The sequence below is a fragment of the Protopterus annectens genome, chromosome 9.part0 (assembly GCF_019279795.1).
Source record: "Protopterus annectens isolate FY-2018-M chromosome 9.part0, PAN1.0, whole genome shotgun sequence".
Taxonomy (NCBI): Eukaryota; Metazoa; Chordata; order Ceratodontiformes; family Protopteridae; genus Protopterus; species Protopterus annectens.
This window is the reverse complement of record NC_056743.1, coordinates 1,788,170,987-1,788,187,523: the sequence shown is the minus strand read 5'-3', so window position 1 is coordinate 1,788,187,523 and position 16,537 is coordinate 1,788,170,987. Positions and strand designations below refer to the sequence as shown.

The 16,537-nt window shown below is 44.4% G+C and overlaps 1 protein-coding gene across 2 annotated transcripts in view; it reads right to left on the bottom strand.

Moving 5' to 3' along the window:
- The window catches only part of RAD23A (RAD23 homolog A, nucleotide excision repair protein), a 1,075,282-nt gene that overhangs the window by 821,838 nt on the left and 236,907 nt on the right, over window positions 1–16,537 (bottom strand). Inside the window, exon 2 of one of the 2 annotated variants that reach the window (XM_044084659.1) lies at window positions 1,863–2,024. The exons of the other annotated variant lie outside the window; for it this stretch is intronic. Within the exon in view, the coding sequence (XP_043940594.1) occupies window positions 1,863–2,024 (162 nt within the window). The remainder of the gene's footprint in view (window positions 1–1,862; window positions 2,025–16,537) is intronic. 2 annotated transcript variants of the gene reach the window in all.

Below are 16,537 nucleotides of genomic sequence, written 5' to 3'. Positions count from 1 at the left end.
AAAATCCTCAGGAGGAGAAGCAGGAGTAGAATCATCCACATCAGAATCAGAATAATGAGAATACTCCTGCAAGTCTTCAGCCGAAGACTCAGACACATCCGAAGCCTGCTCATAATCCCCCAACACTGGTTCCATCCTTGGCCTCTTATCAGGAGGGGGCATAGAGCCTCTAATTAAAGTAATTAAATCTTCTGCCATTTTAAGCATGTGCTTCTTGGGCACAGAACCTGAAGAACTAGGAGTGACACCCACAGAAGCTAAACTAGACCTGCCTCTAGGAGAAGCCTTGGAAGCAGAAAGAGAGGGCCTAGACACCTTAGGAAGGGAGGGAGTACAGTTATCTGAGAAGCCCCTACAGCCTGACCTGCCTCCTGGGAGGCCACATCCTGTAAAAACAAAGTTTCTCCCTGGGACTCCAGAGAGGCCTCCGTCGGAACCACCGGTTCCACCGACGCCTCTAAAGAACCGGCGCCCGGTTCGGACGACTCCTCTAACCTAGGTTTAACTGCCTTGTCCTTACGCTTCTTTGAGGAAGCGGCCGGAGCATCCGACGGCATATTGTAATTGCACCGCTTCCCAAAGACCAACCTGGCACAATCCAACCTTCGCTTTATAGTGGGTTTATTGAACCTAGCACAAAAGCGACACCCAACAACGTCGTGCTCAGGTCCCAAACAAGGTATACACAAATTATGGTAATCCCTATGCGGTATCGGTTTCCCACAAGAAATACAGTTATTCACTTTTTCTGACATCCGGTAAACCACTGAGGCAAGAAAAAACCAAAATATTCCCCGGGTACTTAACCAACTCTGACTTCGGTCTGAAACTCCGATGAAAAATTTCAGAACGCCGAACGGCACTTGCAACACTGCTTCTGCATCGGACCATGCGGCAAAAAAGACTGAGGATATGATGTCGGTCATGCGCATTTGTACCCTGACGTTCTGATGTCAGTCAAATGCGCCTTGACCGACGTCAGCCTTATACTCTGATATTCGGGCCGACCGAGGGACAGCGGACTACCCAAGTGTTAGGACTGCAGCAATGTGAGATGAAGAACATCTTCAGAGGCCGATTCAACTAAGGTAGCAGGAGCCTCAGTAGTAGTCATGGATTCGGCTGAAGATTGACCCGTTTTTTCGGTTTCGCAAACCGAGACACTCATGGCTTGCTTAACTGTGGTTTCGCCAAAACCGCGGACCGCAGTGTCGGTCTTTCTTTCGTTTTTAACAATTTGGGTAGTCGGAGGATCCGGCGGCATAATGTACGCAAAATCTGAGCCGAAAAACTGTTCAGCAAACTCCGACCGACGCCTAAGCGTTCGCCGGTTGAAGGAAGCACAGGCTAAACAGGCTGCTACGTCGTGGTCTGGGCCTAAACAAGGTAGGCAGTAAGAGTGGAAATCTTTATGAGGTATTTGTTTCCCACAAGTTAAACAGTTATTTACTTTTTCTGACATCGGCTGAGGCAAGAAAGAGTCCCAGGGTACTTAGCTTTTTAGAAGTCTTCGAAGTAGTATTCGGTAGTAGTAATTTCTGGATCTGACCGACCGGCACTTGCGAACAGCTTCTGCTTCGGGCGCCACGCGGCAAGAAAGACTGGGGAAAATGGCGTCAGCTGATGCTTTTATACCCGAAGACCAGCAGAGATGACGTCGGGTGAAATGCGACATCAGCCGAAGCCGGACCCAGACTTTGGAATCCGGCCGACTGAAGGGCTGCCTGACGACAGGACAACCCATTTGTTATGACTGCAGATGCATCCTTGAAGGACATCATGGGAAAACATCTAGATCAGTAATAAAAGCAGCACTGTGCATTACAGAAGAGTAGCAATTACAGCACACTAACAATTGTTACCTTTGTCACCATCACAACGACAAAGTTTTTCTCATCAATTTTATACTCTTTAATGGGTGTGTCATCATTGAGGATTTTCCCTGCATAAATAAGCTTCTGACCAGTGAGAGGAAAAGAGTCTTTGCCTTTTTCTGCTTCTATTTTCTCCTTCAGAACTTTGACCTGGAAAAAAAAAGAACTATGAGATGTAACAGCAAGTAACTGTCGCATAACCTAGCGCCCAATGACTTTAGGCAATCACTTTCACTGGTTGCATGCACATGTGTATACTGTCCTGCTACCATGTACAGTTACATGATCTCCTTAGGGTTCCTCCTTTACCTGTCTTTTCCCCAGAATGTGACCTTCTGGGATCAGTTTAGCCTTCTGTATATTCAGTTCCCACAAAAGGATAAGCTACATGACAAATTATACAGAAAATTGCTATTATATGTGGGAAACCACAGCACTCAATCCCACCAACTGTGCTCTCTAAATTTCTGCAACAAAGTCAGTTAAAAAAAAAAAATAAAGACTACAAAGGCAAAAGAGCAACACCAAACCTCACTCTCCTCTACAGAGAGGAGGAAGTTGCTTAATATTGGCTTCCGGGCTGTATCCATTTGCAGAGAACATGTTACCATGCTCAGATTTGACCCTCAATTCATCTACAGTATTTTTAAGTGCAAACAAATTAGCATTTAACACTTTTTCAAAGTTGCTTCCCTCGATTTTTTTTTTTCTCTAAATTAAATTTTACAAGAACCAGCAGGGTCAACAATAAAGCTAATTAAAAGCACTGAACTTTCTTGACCAGTACAAATAGCACTACAAAAAATGACAAAAATAGCACTGGAAAGGTTCACATCTGAAGTCGATTAGCAAAACAAGAAAAATAAAGGTCTGATGACAAGCAGTGGCTTTCCATCCTACACAAAGCTGCAGCAGAAGAATACACCATTTCATTATAACTTGGGGAGCTAGTTAACTGCTGCAATGTTATCTTTCGGCTCCAAAGTTTTTTGTTTATAAATGGTCATTTGTGAATTGAATGAGGTGTTAAAGCCACATTCAGTTCAATCTACCTATACAGCGAAGGCTATTAAAGCAGTGATTAATATGATGAACATAGTACAGTGTAAATTAATTAAACTTACCAATAACAGTCGATGTCTGAATGATCACTGCTGCTATAGCCCTCCACTTTTTTTTGAACATTTACCTTCCGTTGTTCCTAGCATTGTCCTTTCAGGGTTCAGCCTCCCTCTCTGTGCTGGCAGGAATGCTCTGGTTTTGCACCCAAACTTGTCTTAGCTCAGCACAAGTTGCCTGACAATTTGGACTCATGAAAGATCCCCTGAAGCTTTGGAAGCTGTATGGCAGTTCTATCCTTGATAGTATACAACCCATATACAATTAAGGCTACATCAGCAAATGATTGTTCGAACATCTACCGTTGGGGTTAAGTTTTACTCGCACAGCTGTACTTTATGTCAAGGTAACAACTTCTCTTAAAAGCTGAACCATACAAAAAAAAATCTCTATTATCAAGTTTTGTATTTTTTTCCCCTTTTGTTGACCCAGTCAATCCCATAGTGTGGTGGGAGAAGGGTCTTTTCAGGGAGACCTGAGGAGATATTCATACTACAAGAAATTTGGCCAGGGACCAAGGAACTTCCCTTATTCTTTCAGTAGAGGGGGCTGCACAGCTTCTTGTTACAAAATGAACAGGAAGGAACAACCTGTGTCAAAGGACAGTGTCCTGCAAAGAGCTAATACAGCAGATAACAATGCAAAGTATTCAGTCTGTAGACATGCAGAGGAGAAAATGCAAACTCAGGCAGTACATTTCTCAGAGGATGGACCTGTCACACAAACCCTAAAAGGAGATAACAGAAAAAGAAAGTACAGTTGCGTACACTTACCATAAATGTAGATGTTAGAGTGCATTCTACTGAAAGAATAAGGGAAATTCCTTGGTCCCTGGCCAAATTTCATGTAGTCATCACATTTGGGTTATCTGCCTGCAGGTAGCCCTCAGCCAGCCTGAATACCAGAGTCTTAGGATTTCTGCGTCGGATGCTGTCTCTTCTTCCACGACTCCAATAAATACAACTCCAGACAAACGCCAGATACTTTAATAAAACAAAGCTTTCGGATTACAAATCCTTCATCAGTGTGGATTTGTAATCCGAAAGCTTTGTTGTTTTATTAAAGTATCTGGCGTTTGAGTTGTATTAATTTGTGCACCTGGCTACAGTTTCAGCTTTATCACTGTCCTGACCTTATTTTCTTGTTTCTTCTTCCATGATGTCAGGTCGTCAGGGATATAAAACATGCAGCCGACGCCATTACAACAGTTTTTCTTGCCCCAGATATCAGGTGCCTCCACAATAGGAAGCAGTTATATGGTATGGTATACCCCCCATCAAAAAGCAAATACACCAGGAAAAATAAATAAATCAAACAAGAAGGAAAGGTAGAGCCAAGAGAAGTCAGGGGGCTGGAGGGAGGGTAAAGTACAGTTGTGTACCTACCATAAATGCAGATGTTAGAGTGTATTCTCTGTTGCAGTCATTACAATTGGGTTATCCTGCTGGCAGGCTACCCGCAGTCTGCCTGAACTCCAAAGTCTAGGTCCGTCATCGGTTGCTGTCGCCTCCTCCCTGACGTCAGTGCGCCAGGGGTATAAAAGATGCAGCAGACGCCATTTTCTTCAGTTTTTCTTGCCCCAGATGTCAGGTGCCCCGAAAAGGGTAGGCTAAAAATATGTCAATAAAGCATGCATGCACTAAGTAACAAGTTTCCTTCGTCTACAAGCAAATACACCACATAGGTTTGTATAGAATAGAGAAGTACAGATAAGGTCCAGCAAAGATAAGGGGGGTGGTGGGTGGGTAACCTGGACTGCAACAGTGAATACACTCGAACATCTACATTTATGGTAGATACACAACTGTACTATGTTCATCATGTTTCACGGTCGCAGTCATTACAACTGGGTTGAATCCCAAAGCTAAGGTTGGGTGGTTGGAACTAAACAGAATTGGGAGCGGCTATGAGGCCCTGCAGTACTGCAGTGGCAAAGCCTGCCCTGGATTTGGAGTACAGTGGTAAGTGGTAGTGCTTTTTAAAAGTATGCACTGAACTCCGGGTTGCAGCCTCTAAAATGTCTTGGGTTAGCACTCCTCTGAGGAAGGCTGCTGAAGTGGCTGCTGCTCTGGTTGAATGTGGCCTAATGCCCTTAGGCACTGATTTGCCATGTTGAGAATAGCATAGACGAATGCAGTGACCGATCCACTTTGAAACAGTCTGCTTTGAGATAGCCGTTCCTTGTGATCCTACAGCATATGCTACCAGTAATTGCTCAGTCTTTCTGAAAGCTTTGGTTCTGTCCAAGTAGAAGTGCAGCTGTCTGTGCATGTCCAAAGAATGCAGAAGTTCCTCACCCTTATTCTGTGGGTTTGGATAAAAAGTAGGCAAATGAATAGTTTGGTTGAGGGCCACATTGGACACTACCTTAGGCATAAAAGTGGGGTTTGTCCTTAGAGAAACCCTATCTGGATGGAACATGATAAAAGGTTCCACAGCCATGAGTGCCTGTAGCTCTGAGACTCATTTTGCAGAGGTTATTGCTAGGAGCAGAGCGGTTTTCCATGATAAAAATTTTATATCAGCTGTAGCGGCTGGCTCAGAAGGAGGCAGAGTGAGTTTTTCCAAGACATAATTGAGGTCCCATGCAGGTATTGGTGCTCTCCTTGGAGGCCGTAAGTTTTTGGCTCTTTTGAGGTACTCCCTTAATAAAGGATGAGAAAAAATAGGTGGCTCTGTATTGTAATGAGCCGAAATGGCAGAGGCATGAATCTTAATTGATGTAAAGGATAGGCCTTTGTCCGGCATCTCAGTTAAGTATTGCAAAATCTGAGGGATATTTGGAACAATCATGTCAATTTCTTGTGCCTGGTTTCAAGCACAGAATCTCTTCCATTTTTCTGCATAAGATTTTCTGGTACTGGGCCTCCTGGCCTCCAAGATATCATCCATAACCGCTTTAGAGAGAGGTGTGTTTTGAAAAGCTACATTATCCGCCATGCTGCCAGATTTAAGGTCCTGAGTTGGCTGTGCAGGATCTGATTGGTTTGTTGGGTCAGTAAGTGAGGAATTTGAGGTAATGTCCATGCTGGGCATTGAGTCAAGTTGCTTAGGATTGGGTACCAAAGCTGGCGGGGCCAGTCTGGGGCAATCAGTATAATTTTTGGCTTCTCTTGTCTGACCTTTAGGAGTACCTTGGGGAGGAGAGGCAGTGGGGGAAGGGCGTATACTGATAAGTTTTTCCAGCTGAAAGATAGAGCATCCACTTTCCATGCTTGCTTGTGATAAGTCCTTGTGCAGAATCTCTGTAGTTGGCAGTTGTGAGGGGAGGCAAATAGATCTAAGTCCGGCCATCCCCAATTGCTTATCATGTTGAAGACCTGTGGATCCAATTTCCACTTGTGGGGATCCATGAGGTTTCTGCTTAGTTCGTCTGCCAGAGTATTTATCTTTCCTGGCAGGAATTGTGATTGCAGATGTACTTGGTAAGTCAATGCTGTGTCCCACAAAGTCATGGCTAGTCTGCAAAGTGGGTAGGAATGTGTGCCTCCCTGCTTGTTTGTGTACCACATAACTGCAGTATTGTCCGTCTTTATCAATAGTTGTCCTGGATGAAGTAGATCCTTGAAGGCTGTCAGGGCATTTTGAACAGCTAGCATCTCTTTTTGATTGATATGTAGATGCATTTGGGATTGCGGACCATGAGCCCTGAATACATCTTCCTGCCATGTGGGCCCCCCCCAGGCATAATCTGATGCATCTGTTGTCAATGTTTGCCTGGCTGGGGGTATGGTGAATGTGTGGTGACAGGCCTTTGCCCACCATCGAAACTCCTGTTGTAGGCTGGGAATGAGTGCAATTATTGTTTCCAGGTTGTGGCAATGTTGAGTCCAAACACTTTTTAGATGCCACTGTAGTTTCCTCATATGCAGTCATGCATATGGAATTAGCAGAATGCAGGATGCCATGAAGCCGAAAGCCTGCAGAATTTTTCTTGCAGTTAACTGGGTGTTTGTTGCCAACCTTTTGAAATAAGTAGTCAGTTGCCTTTGTTTGTCTGGCATGAGATAAGCCATCTGGGCAGTTGCATTTAAGATTGCACCCAGGAATATCATCTCTTGACAGGGTACAAAAGTTTTGATTTCTTTTCGTTTACTGTGTACCCTAGGCATGTTAATAATCTTTTTACAAGCACCAGATGTTGTAGTAGTATGTCCTTGTTCTCTGCTTGAATAAGGCAGTCGTCCAAGTAAGGATATATTTGTATTCCTCTTTGTCTGCCAAATGCAATTAATGGTGCCAGGCATTTTGTGAAGACCCTGGGTGTAGCAGATAAGCCAAAGGACAGTGCAGAGAATTGGGAGTGCATGGAGCCAGCTATGAATCTGAGGTATCTTCTGCATGATTGTCTGATTGGGACATGCAGGTATGCCTCTTTTAGGTCTAAAGTTACAAGCCAAGCCTTCTTGCCCAGCATGGGCAGAAGCTGCTGCAAAGTCAACATTTTGAATTTTGGAATATCCGGGTATGTGTTTAGAATAGATAGGTCCAGTATTGGCCTCCAGGCTTTGTCCTTTCTGGGCACCAAGAAAAGTCTTGAGTAAAATCCTTGTCCCTGCTCTTGCTGTGGTACTTGCTGAATGGCCCTCATGTCCATGAGGGATGAAACTTGCTTTTGTGTCTCTGCCCATTGATTTTTTGGCAGGTCTGGCATACCATTTGCCCTTGGCAGGGTGTGAAAGTGGAACCTGTAACCTTGTGACACTATGTTCAAGACCCATTTGTCCTGAGTGATAAGGTGCCAGTTTTGAGAAAAAAAAGTGCTAGCTTTCCCCCTAAAGGAGCTGCCAGTAGATACGTGCTTGGCACTGGCAGGGGGAAGTCATTGGGACTGCTTTCTGTATGGCTGTGACTTGTCTTATCCGCTTTAGGAGGTAGGAGCACCCCATTATTTAGACTTGTATGAGCCTTGGGGCTGGGTTCTGCCTCTAGGGCATCTGTATCTGCCTCTTTGTGGCCTGTCTGACACTGGAAAGGACCAATTTTTTGTAGGCCAGTGAATGCTAAATCTTGGAGGCTATACCTATAAGAAATCCTTGACTGTCTGCATAGATTTGGCTTTGTTCTCCATTTTCTTCAACACCTCTTATGCTTTAACACCAAATAAGGTATCATGCTGTAATGGAGCATCTAATAATTTTGCTTTAGCATGATCAGGCAGATTCTGTTCCTTTAACCAAGCATGCCTCCTAATGACAAAACCCGTAACAGCGGCTCTGCAGGAGGCCTCCAAGGAATCAAAACCACATTGTAAAGTATGCTTTCCAACTTGTTCAGCTGCATGCAATAAATCCTGCATCTCTTTATTTTCTGCACATTCAGAATTTTTCAACATTTTCTGTTTAAGCAGTGACATTATGTGCTGCTGATATTTAAGCATATGAAATGGACAATTTAAAGCTCTTATAGCCAAGGTAGCAGAAGTGTAAATCTTTTTTCCACATCTGTCCAGTGCCCTGGAATCTGTCAGGGGGGTAGGTTTTTTTGCAGTGGAAGCCTTGACCCCCTTGGGACCCTGAGAGACAGTTTCTGGGTCAGCAGCAAGATTTTTAAAAATAATTGTGTGGGAGTCTGGAACCCTGTAGTATCTGTCTGGTTTAACAGGAGCTGAAGGTAAGAAGTCAGAAGTCAGACTGGACTATGAAAATACACCATCTACATGTCTAGCACAGGTGGAATAGCCAGGGGCCTGTGCTGAGGCAGTAAAAGAAAGTCTGAGCCTTTGCTTAGATTCTGAATAATCTTGGCTCTCCCAGTGGAAATGCTCCCTCATGGTATGCAGTGTTTCCCCAAAAGAATAATCCTCAGGTGGAGAAGCTGAGGGGATGGATTCTTCAGCATCAGAATCCTCATAAGGAGGAAGAGAGTACTGCTGATCAGAAGAGTAATCAGATGAAATGGAAACCTGATCTGAAGATTCATATTCTATCTCTTGCCTAGGCCTCTTGTCAGGAGGGGGATGAGAACCCCTGATCAAAGTAATCAGGTCTTCGGCCATTCTGAGCATCTGTTTTCTAGACATGGAGGCCTGTCCATGGAGCTGTCGTACTTGTTTCTTTGTCTTTATAGCAGCTTTAACCTTTGAAGCTGAAGTAGTTTTAACATATAATTGTGTAGGCCTGAAAACACCCTCAGAAGCGGATGCCTGCTTAGCGGCTCTGGACCCATCTGAAGGAATGGTTTCCGAAGGTCCAATACCTTGAGTTTCTGTAGGCCTGGTTGACTCCAAGTGGGCGACGGTATCGGCCTGCGGCTCTAAAGTAGCGGTAGTCAGGGGCTGCGAAAGTGCCTCACTGAGAACCGGCGACTGGCCTAGAAGAAGCCTCGTCGTCGGTTTTGGACCTCGGATGCCTATCCTTTTCTTTTTCGTTTTGCGTTTTTTTGTAAACTCCAGTAGTCGGTTGTCCCGACGGCATTATATAATTAAATAGTCTGCCAAAGTAATGAAATGCAAAATTGCACCGACGCTTAATAGTGCGTTGGTTAAATCTAGCACAAAACAGACAGCTAGCAACGTCGTGGTCAGGGCCTAGGCAAGGAATACAGTAAGAATGAAAATGCTTATGAGGTATTTGCTTCCCACAAGAAATACAATTATTAACTTTTTCTGACATAAGTCTGGAGCAAGAAAAAAGTTTCCCCAACGGGGTACTTAGCTTTTAATGAAGACTTCGGATCTGAAATTCGAACTTGAAAATCTCAGGAGTCGGCCGACCGGCACTTGCGAACTGCTTTTGCTTCGGGCACCACGCGGCAAGAAAGACTGAAGAAAATGGCGTCGGCTGCATCTTTTATACCCCTGGCGCACTGACATCAGGGAGGAGGCGACAGCAACCGACGCCGGACCTAGACTTTGGAATTCAGGCCGACTGCGGGTAGCCTGCCAGCAGGATAACCCAACTGTAATGACAGCAACAGTGAAACAAGAACATCCAGGACTGCAACAGTGAATACACTCGAACATCTACATTCATGGTGTGTGTACACAACTGTACTGCGTTCGTTGTGTTTCACTGTTGCAGTCATCACATTTGGGTTGATTCCCAAAGCTAAGGAAGGGAGGAGGACGTTAGAGAACATTAGGGCCAGCTATTAAGCCCTGCAGGACTGCAGTGGCAAATCCAGCTCTAGATTTAGAAAAGATAGGCATGTGGTAATGCTTGGTGAAGGTATGTACACAGCTCCAGGTAGCAGCTTCTAGGATGTCCCTGGTAGGGACTCCTCTGAGAAAAGCCGCAGAGATAGATGCAGCCCTAGTGGAATGTGATCTCTGGGGTAGGTTTTCCATGGTGCTTGTAGCAGAAATGAACGCAATGGGCTATCCATTTTGAAATGGTTTGCTTTGAAATGGCCTTCCCCTCTGCCCCTGCAGCAAAGCCCACTAGCAGCTGTTCAGATTTTCTGAGAGGCTTAGTCCTGTCCAAATAAAATCTAAGTTGTCTGTGCACATCCAGAGAGTGCAATATTCATTCCCTTTTGTTTTGTAGATTAGGGAAAAAAAGTAGGCAAATGAATGAACTGATTTAGGACCACACTAGACACTACCTTGGGCATAAAGGAAGGATTAGTCCCGAGGGGAACCCTGCCCGCATGGAAGATAATGAAGGGTTCCACTGCCATGAGGGCCTGTAATTCAGACACTCTTCTTGCTGACGTGATGGCAAGAAGGAAAGCTGTTTTCCAAGAAAGGAATTTTAACTCTGCTGTTGTAGCTGGCTCAAAGGGGGGGGGGGGGCTTCTCCAATACAAAGTTAATGTCCCAGGCTAGAGTGGGAGCTCTCCTGAGGGGTCTTAAATTTTTGGCCCCTAAGGAATTGTTTTAGCAAGGGGTGAGAGAAGAGGGGTGGCTCAGTATCAATGTGCTGAAATGGCAGAGGCATGAATTTTGATTGACGAAAAGGATAGGCCCTTGTGGAGAATTTCTGTTAAGTACTGTAGAACATGAGGTAAGCTGGGCACTGTTGTGCCCATCCCCTGAGCATGGCTCCAGGAACAGTATCTTTTCCACTTTTCAGCATAGGACTTTCTGGTACTAAGCCTCCTTGCCTCCAGAATGACATCCAGCACCTGCTTACTGAGGGATGCTAGAGAAGAGCTCAGGGAATTAGCCAGGCTGCAAGGTTCAGGGTTTGAAGCTGAGGGTGCAGAATCTGGCCCGCCTGCTGGGACAGCAGGGAAGGGGTCTGAGGCAGGCGCCATGGTTGCAGCAGTGTCATACTGCACAAGAGGGGGTACCCCAGTGCTGGTGTGGCCTATCTGGTGCAATCAGTATTGTCCGTGGCTTGTCCTGTCTGATCTTCAGTAGAACCTTCGAGAGGAGAGGCAGAGGGGGAAAGGCATAAACAGAGAAACTTTCCCAGGTAAAGGACAGGGCATCCACTTTCCAAGCTTGACTGTGGGGAGTTCTTGTGCAGAATTTGTTCAACTGGTAGTTCTGAGGGGAGGTAAACAGGTCTACCTCTGGAGTCCCCCATTTGTTCCTCAAGAGGTTGAACATTTTGGGATCTAGTTTCCATTCGTGTGGGTCCATGATATTTCTGCTTAAGTCATCTGCCAGTGAATTTAGCTTGCCTGGCAGGAATTGAGCTTGTAGGTGTACTTGGTAACTCAAGGCTGTGTTCCACAGAGCCATGGCTAGTCTGCAGAAAGGGTACGAGTTGGTTCTCCCCTGCTTGCTTATCTACCACATAACTGTGGTGTTGTCTGTCTTTACCAATAGTTGTCCTGTAAGAATACGGTCTTTGAAGGCTGTCAAAGAATTCTGTATAGCCAACATTTCTTTTTTATGCATATGCAGATGTATCTGTCTCGGGTTCCATTTGCCCTGAATGCCCTGCCATGTGAGCCCCTCATGCATAGTCTGATGCATCTGTTAGGGTTTGGGCGACAGTGGAGAGTGAAAGGGAGTCCCTTGTTGTGGCAGCAGGCCTCTGCCCACCAAAGGAACTCTGTCTTCATACAAGGAATGATAGAAATCATTGCCTCCAGGTCCTGAGAATGTTGACACCATAGGCTTTTTTAGATACCATTGGAGTTTCCTCATATGCAGTCTTGCATATGGAATTAGGATGCAAGAGGCCACGAACCCCAGGGCTTGCAGTATTTTCCTTGCAGATAGCTGGGGTTTTGTGGCCAATAGTTTGAAGTAGGTTGTCAAATAAACTTCTTTCTCCAGAGTGAGGAATGCCATCTGGGAAGTTGTATTCAAGCTTGCTCCCAGGAATACAATCTGTTGGCAGGGTACTAAATAAGATTTTATTTCGGTGATGGGTGTACCCCAGTGAGATTAGAAGTTTCTTTACAAATGCCAGGTGTTGTAATAGCAAGTCCTGGCTTTCTGCCTGAATCAGGCAATCGTCCAAGCATAGGTAAATTTGAATATTTCTCTGCCTGCAAAATGCAATGGCTGGAGCTACACATTTTGTGAATACCCTGGGTGCAGTTGATAAGCCAAAGGGAAGTGCATCTTTGGCTAACATAGGAAGAAGCTGTTGAAGTGTTAGCATTTTGAATTTTGAAACTACCAGAAAGGTGTTGAGAACAGAGAGGTCCAGGATAGGACGCCAGGAGTTGTCTTTTCTGGGTTCCAGAAAAGTCTTGAATAAAAACCTTGTCCCCTTTGTTCTGCTGGGACAGGCTGAATAGCCATGATACTAAGAAGACAGGGAACCTGCTGTTGGGCCTCCGCCCATTGATTTGGAGGTAGGGCTGGCCAACCATTTGGGGTTGGTAGTGTGTGGAAGTAGAATCTGTATCCTTGAGAGACTATGTTCAAAACCCATTTGTCCTGGGTAATGAGTTCCCAGTTCTTTGCATTCAGGGCAAGCTTTCCTCCTAAGGGAGCAGGCAGTTGAGCAGGGCTTGGAAGGGTTAAGGTGAAGTCATTGCACCTTTTTTCAGTAGGGGGGTGCCTTACTACTCCCTGCTTTGGAAGTGGGGTCCCCCCACTGCTTAGGACTCTACGTGGCCTGAGACTGTAGCCTAGGTGGTCTGCTGTTCCTGGGTTTGGACTGAGAAGGCCCGGAAGGGACTGGAAAGGACCAGTTCTTTGAACGCCAATGCCTACTGAATCTGGGAGACTGTACTTGTAGTAAATCTTTAACAGTTGGAACAGATTTAGCTTTTTCCTCCATCCTTTCGAAGACGACTTCTGCTTTGTTGCCAAAAAGGCGGTCTTGGTTTAAGGGAGCATCCAGTAATTTAGCTTTAACATGATCTGGCAAGTTTTGCTCCTTAAGCCAAGTATGCCTTCTAAGTACAGACCCAGTGACAGCAGCCCTGCAAGATGCTTCTAAAGTGTCAAAACCACACTGCAAAGTGTTTACCAACTTGTTCTGCAGAATGCATTAAATCTTGCAATTCTTATTCTTTGTGTTCAGCACAGTCAGGAATCAACATCATTTTCTGTTCAAGTAGTCCCATAATATGCTGCTGATACTTTAACATGAAACTGGCAATTTAAAGCCCTAATGGCCAAAGTAGCAGAAGTGTATACTTTCTTACCCCATCTAAGGCTCTAGAATGTCTATCAGAAGGGGTAGGATTTTTGGCAGCAGTAGCCTTAATGCCTTTTGGTCCTCGGGGAAATGGTCTCTAGATCCGCAAAAGGATTCTTGAAGAGGAACTTGCGAGAGTCAGGTACTCTATTTAATACCGGTCAGGTTTTCTGAAAACTGGAGGTTAAGTGTCTGGGGTAAGGCTAGATTCCAGTGAAAGCATCATCTACAATGTCCAGAACAGGAGGGATAGCAAAAGGCCTGTGTTGAGGCAGGAGTAAAAATTCCCCAAGTGTCTTTTTGGACTCAGGGTAATCCTGGCTTTCCCAGCGGAAATGCTCCCTAAGAGTATGCAAGGCTTCACCGAAAGAAAGATCTTCTGGAAGGGAAGCAGAGGGAATGGAATCCTCTGCATCAGAATCCTCATAAGTAGTTAAGGGCAAATCCTGTTAATCAGAAGGAGCAGAAATAACGGATTCCTGATCACAAGAATCAGAAAGAAAATCAGTTCTAGATCTCTTAGAGGGGGAAGACTGGCTTCCCCTAACTAAGGTAATAAGGTCTTCAGCCATTCTAAGCATTTGTTTTTGAGACATATGGGCCTGAGCCTGCGGTTTGGTTGTCGGTTTTCTAGGCGTAGTGTGCGTTTTTGGCCTGGATGAAAACAATGGCATCTGTTTAATAAGAATATATGTAGACCTGAATACACCCTCAGAAGACGGTGCCTGCACAGTGGCTCCAGACCCATCCAAGGTAGAGACATCCGCAGGTCCATAGTCAAAGAAGCATCTCGCGGCATACCGGACTCTGAATGGGTCTCAGTAGAGGCGTGCGAATCTGAAGCAGTGGGCATCAGGGGCTGCAAATGTACCTGAGTACCAGCGGACTGGCGACTAGCTTAACAGAAGCGTCGTCGGCAGTTTTGGACCCATGCGGTCAGTCTTTATCCTTACATTTTTTCAGAAGATCGGTAGTCTGATGGCTTAAAGCCATTTCGGAGTACACAGAGTACGAAAGTAATTGGCTGCAAAAATAGCCCGATGATGAATAGTTCGGGCGTTGGCCAAGGCACAAAACAGACAGCGAGGGACGTCGTGGTCTGGGCCTAAACAAAGAATGCGAGGTATTTGCTTTCTACAGGTAAGACAATTGTTAACCTTTACTGACATCGGTTAGAGAAAGAAAAAGGACCTCCAACAGGGTACTTATCTTTTTTGAAGACTTTGGGTCTGAAACTCGAAAAACGAAAATTTCAGGAGATGGCCAACTGGCACTTGCAAACTGCTTTTGCTTCGGGCACAGCACAGCAAGAAAGATTGATGTAATGGCATCGGCTGCACGTTTTATACCCCTGACGACCTGACGTAATGGAAGAAGAGACAGCATCCAATGCAAAACTCCGAAGACTCTGGTATTCAGGCCGGCTGAGGGCTACCTACAGGCAGATAACCCAAATGTGATAAACATGAAGAAAGTATAATTGTGTACACTTACCATAAATGTAGATGTTAGAGTGTATTCACTGCTGCAGTCATTACATTAGGGTAATCTGCTGGCAGGTTGCCCTCAGTCAGCCTGAATTCCAAAGTCTTGGGTCCTGCGTCAGTTGCTGTCTTCTCTTCCATGACGTCAGGGGTATAAAACATGCAGCCAACGCCATTTTCTTTAGTTTTTCTTGCCCCCAAAAAGATAGCAAAATTTTATATATATATATATATATATATATATATATATATATATATATATATATTATATATATATATATATACATATATATATATATATATATATATATATATAGCTATATATATATATATCTATATATATATATATATATATATAGATATAGATATATACAGATATATATATATATAGATATATACAGATATATATATATATATATATATATATATATATAGACAGATATATATATATATATATATATAGATATATATTAGACAGATATATATATATATATATATATATATATATATATATATGGTTCTAGGACGGAAGATCGAAACAGACAAGACTGACACCGACTTCACCGACGCGAAAACACCGACACGGAAATGATCGACACTACAAACCACAGGTAAGGGGTTTAAAATTAGCTAATCAAGCCTACCATGTTCAGGTAAGGGTGTTAAATTTAACACACGCATAACACTGCCTTCCCTAACCATGGTAGGCTTGATTAGCGAATTTTAAACCCCTTACCTGTGGTTTGTAGTGTCGGTGTTTTCGCGTCGGTGAAGTCGGTGTCGGTCTTGTCTGTTTCGATCTTCCGTCCTAGAACCATAAATATATATAGGGATTCACTTTATAACCTCGAAATGCTGAAATATCGAATTTCAGTATCTCGAGACTATAAAACCGAATCCACAAAACACAGAAACAAAAACCGCGAAACCACATAACCGAAAAAGTACAGTTTTGTACCTACCATAAATGTAGATGTCCGAACTGGATAGCATCTGCAGTCATAACAAGTGGGTTGTCCTGTCGTCAGGCAGCCCTGCAGTCGGCCGGATTCCAAAGTCCGGGTCCGGCTTCGGCTGATGTCGCACTCCACCCGACGTCATCTCTGTTGGTCTTCGGGTATAAAAGCATCAGCCGACGCCATTTTCCTCAGTGTTTCTTGCCCCAGATGCCAGTAGCCCTCTTGCAGGCTAAAATTTGGATAGATGCCAATGTTTCCAAATAGATAGAGGTAAACACAACAATAAGCATATATGTACATATATACAAACAAATACACCATAAAAGACTCCCCCCCAACAGCTAGCTATTAGGAGGGTAAACACCCTAGGAGTACCACAGAGGGGAAGGAGGGTAATCCTGACTGCAGATGCTATCCAGTTCGGACATCTACATTTATGGTAGGTACAAAACTGTACTATGTCCTTCATGGATGCATCTGCAGTCATAACAAGTGGGTAGAATACCATAGCCAACTAGGGAGGAGGATAAAAGTAGATTATGGTGTGTTTAGGATCCCTTGCAGTACAGCAGTGGCAAACCCTGCTCGGGATCTGGAATATAGAG